This window comes from Rhinopithecus bieti, unplaced genomic scaffold (assembly GCF_001698545.2).
Source record: "Rhinopithecus bieti isolate Rb0 unplaced genomic scaffold, ASM169854v2 scaffold_12573, whole genome shotgun sequence".
Taxonomy (NCBI): domain Eukaryota; kingdom Metazoa; phylum Chordata; class Mammalia; order Primates; family Cercopithecidae; genus Rhinopithecus; species Rhinopithecus bieti.
The window spans coordinates 1770354-1774467 of NW_016807321.1; the positions used below are offsets into that span (position 1 = coordinate 1770354).

Consider the following 4114-nt stretch of genomic DNA (forward strand, 5'->3'; position numbering starts at 1 on the left):
TCCCAGCTACTCGGGAGGCTGAGGCAGGAGAATGGCGTGAACCCGGGAGGTGGAGCTTGCAGTGAGCTGAGATCGCGCCACTGCACTCCAGCCTGCGCGACAGAGCAAGACTCCATCTCAAAAAAGAAAGAATTTTTACTGGGCCAGGCGAGGTGGCTCACACCTGTAATCCCAGCACTTTGGGAGGCCCAGGTGGGTGAATCACCTGAGGTCAGAAGTTTTACACCAGCCTGGCCAACATGGCAAAACCCCATCTCTACTAAAACACAAAATTAACTGGGCATGGTGGTACGTGCTTGTAATCTCAATTACTTGGGAGGCTGAGGCAGGAGAAGAGCTTGAACCTGCAGGACAGAGGTTGCAGTGAGCTGAGATCATGCCATCACACTCTAGCCTGGGCGACAGAGTGAGACTCCATCTCAAAAAAAAAAAAACATTTTTTACTGGCCAGGCTCAGTGGCTCACACCTGTGATCCCAACACTTTGGGAAGCTGAGGCTGGAGGATCACTTAATGCCAGGACTTCAAGATCAGCCTGGACAACAGCGGGACCCTACTTCTTTAAAAAAAAAAAAAAAAAAAAGTTTCTTAATTAGCTGGGTGTGGTGGCACATGCCTGTAGTCCTGGTTACTCAGGAGGCTGAGGCAGGAGGATCATCTGAGCCTGAGAAGGCTGTGGTCAAGGTCAAGGCTATGGTGAGCAGCGATTGTGCCACTGCACTCTAGCCTGGACAACAGAACAAGACCCTGTCTCAAAAAAAAAAAAAAAAAACACTTTTTTTACTACTATTCACTGACCTTTATGATAAACAGACAGAGGCAAACAAGAAACAGTGAGAAGAACACAAAATCCAACAGAGGAGAGAGCTGCAAACTTGGGGCCAAGTGACTTTGCTCTCCTATTAGCCACGGGCAGACAAAGCGCTGTCATTACAGACACACGGCAGGCCCCACCTGGGGGCCCTGGGGCCTGGCCTCTCACTCCTAAGGGCACACAGCTTGGGAATCAGCCCAAATAAAGACCTTGTATATCTCTGGCTGTTCCTCATTTGGAGTGCAGGACTGTCCTGTCCCTGCTACGGCAAGAAGGCAGACTTCCCACCTAGGACGGCTTCCTACCTAACACGGCTTCCTTGAGCTGGGAGGAGGCTGTGAAGGCCGCGGCAGCTGCCGCCGCTGCATTTTCTGTCTCCATGTTATCTTCTGTCAGGTCGCCCCTGGTGAGGTGAAGGGAGGAGAGAACAGAATCAGGATCTCGGAAGGCACAACCTGCAGGGCACTATTTTCCTGACAGCGCTTTGCTGACTTGTTACACTTTTCTAATTTAATTCAGAAATGGCAGAGAGGCTAGGCACAGTGACTCATGCCTGTAATCTCAGCACTTTGGGAGGCTGAGGTGGGAGGGTCACTTGAGGTCAGGAGTTCAAGACCAGCGAACACGGTGAAACTCCATCTCTACTAAAAAAATTACAAAAATTAGCTGGACATGGTGCTACATGCCTGTAGAAGCTGGGGTAGGAGAATCGCTTGAACCTGGGAGGCAGAGGTTGCAGTGAGCCAAGATCACACCACTGCACTCCAGTCTTGGTGACAGAGCGAGTTCCCGGGTTCACACCATTCTCCTGCCTCAGCCTCTCGAGGAGCTGGGACTACAGGTGTCCGCCACTGAGTGTTTTTTTAAACAGCAAAAGAAAACTGACACAATTGTAAACACAGCAAGCAAGAGAACTTGGTGATTATTTCCTCTCTACTTCTCACTGTTCTTAAAAGAGTTAACTTAAGCATAAGATGCGAGCAAATTCTTTTAACATCCCAGAAAAAAAGCTCATATTCAGTGTTCGTAAAGCAAAGCTAGCCCACAGGAGCCACCTTCCACAGTAACCACAGGAAACCAAGGAGCAAACGGGACACCAGCCTCCAGGGCCCTGTGCCAGCCGTGCTCCCATGTCTGCGACTGCCCTGGTTCGTCACTGCCACCAGCCAGCAAGACACTCAGAGAGGACAGCCCTGAGCCACAATTGTGTACGAAGACAACCGTGCAGGATTTTATTACTACAAGGTTTTTGGTTTTGTTTTTGTTTTTTTGAGACCGAGTCCTCTGTCACCCAGGCTGGAGTACAGTGGCACAATCTCGGCTCACTGTAACTGCCATCTCCCCAGTTCAAGCAATTCTCCTGCTACAGCCTCCCAAGTAGGTGGATTACAGGCGCCCGCCACCACACCTGGCTAATTTTTGTACTTTTAGTAGAGACGGGGTTTTACCATGTTGGCCAGACTGGTCTCAAATTACTGACCACAAGTGATCCACCCACCTCGGCCTCCCAAAGTGCAGGATTACAGGTGTGAGCCACCGTGCTCAGCCCATTTTTGTTTTCAACAAAAATTTACTTAAAGTTGAAATCTCTAGATAAAAAAAGAAATAAAAAAAAAAAGAACAACAAAAAAAAGTTGAAATCTCCACATTTCAAATGGGTAACTCCAGTGTCCTTGAGGCTCCTGTGACAGTGCTCATGAGACTTCTCTTGGGTGGGAGAGTCTAGAATGTGGGTGGTCTGGACAGGAGGGGGAGGGATGAGTGCACAGCAAGGCAGGGTAAGGGGACCCCCAAGGACGCGAAAGCCGCCCTGCATTTGTCAGACTGGGCAACACCCGGTCCACCAGACGGACCCTGGCTTTGGAGACTGGAACCCGGCACGACTCAGCTGCTGCCATGAATTGTGACCCTCTGAACCCAGCAAGGCAGCTGCAGGACATCTGGCCCAGTCTCCTCGTTAAGCCAGTTCACGTAAAAGAGACTTTTCTGAGTGACACGCCCATGGGCTGTATGAGGACTAAACAGGATGGTCTCTGGCTCGGACAAACCGACAGCAAAAGCCACTTTGGGGGAAAAGAAACTTTTCTTTTTTTCTTTTTTTTTGAGATAGGATCTCACCCCGTCACCCAGGCTGGAACGCGGTGGCATGACCTTGGCTCACTGCAGCCTCAACCACCCATGCAGCTGGGACCATAGGTGCACGCCACCACACCCCAATAATTTTTGGATTTTTTGTAGAGACGAGGTTTCACTTTGTTGCTTGGGCTGGTCTCAGGCAACCCTCCCAGCTCAGCCTCCCAAAGTGCTCAGGTTATAGGCAGGAGCCACCAGGCCTGGCCAACATAGGAAGAAACTTACATTTGAATTGAATATTAGAAAAGATTAAAATTCATCAACATGGAAAGACAAAGATCATCAACTAAAGTCAAACCAGAACGAAAGCCGCGTGCACAGAGGGGTCTCCCGCTGGGAACGCGAGGGGCATGTGCAGGGCTCCAGGGCGTGGCGATGCCCCACACTCCCTTTGTGGGGCTCATTCAGCGGAACATGAGCACCTGGGGTGCTTTTCAGCATGTACATGAGTTTAATCATAAAAAGGCTTAAGGAAAGAAAAATTCGTATGTTCTATACAAACAGAACATCTGGAAAGATCTATCCTAAGGTACTGACAGTAGGAAACTCTAGGCAGTAGTAATATGGCCTTTATTTTATTTTTGCTTATCAGTATTTTCTAATTTTCTTTTTCTAAATCATTTCAGCTATGAAATAATTTTCTACCATATATATTTTGTAATAAAAATGGTTATAATTTTTTAAAAGCTGTACAAACTTCCTGATAAAATGGCAAATGAAACACACACGTGGGCCAGGTGCAGAGGCTCAGGCCTGTAATCCCAGCACTTTGGGAGACTGCGGCAGGCAGATCACCCAAGGTCAGGAGTTCAAGACCAGCCTGGCCAACATGGTGAAACACCGTCTCTACTAAAAATACAAAAATGAGCTGGACGTGGTGGCACACGCCTGTAGTCCCAGCTACCTGGGAAGCTGAGGCAGGAAAATTCCTTCAACTTGGGAGGCAGAGGTTGTAGTGAGCCGAGATCACGCCACTGCACTCCAGCCTGGGCAACAAGAACAAGACTCCATCTCAAAAAATAAAAATAGGCCGGGCGCGGTGGCTCAAGCCTGTAATCCCAGCACTTTGGGAGGCCGAGACGGGCGGATCACGAGGTCAGCAGATCGAGTCCATCCTGGCTAACACGGTGAAGCCTCGTCTCTAATAAAAAATACAAAATACGAAAGT

General features: G+C 49.0%; 1 protein-coding gene across 3 annotated transcripts in view; it reads right to left on the reverse strand.

Moving 5' to 3' along the window:
* Positions 1–4114, reverse strand: part of GMEB2 (glucocorticoid modulatory element binding protein 2) — a 29048-nt gene that overhangs the window by 12014 nt on the left and 12920 nt on the right. For 2 of the 3 annotated variants that reach the window (XM_017881248.1, XM_017881249.1), the window contains one exon: positions 1119–1216. In XM_017881248.1, coding sequence (XP_017736737.1) covers positions 1119–1216 — 98 coding nt within the window. Of the gene's footprint in view, positions 1–1118; positions 1217–4114 lie in introns of those variants that run through there. The other variant, XM_017881250.1, reaches the window with a different exon arrangement.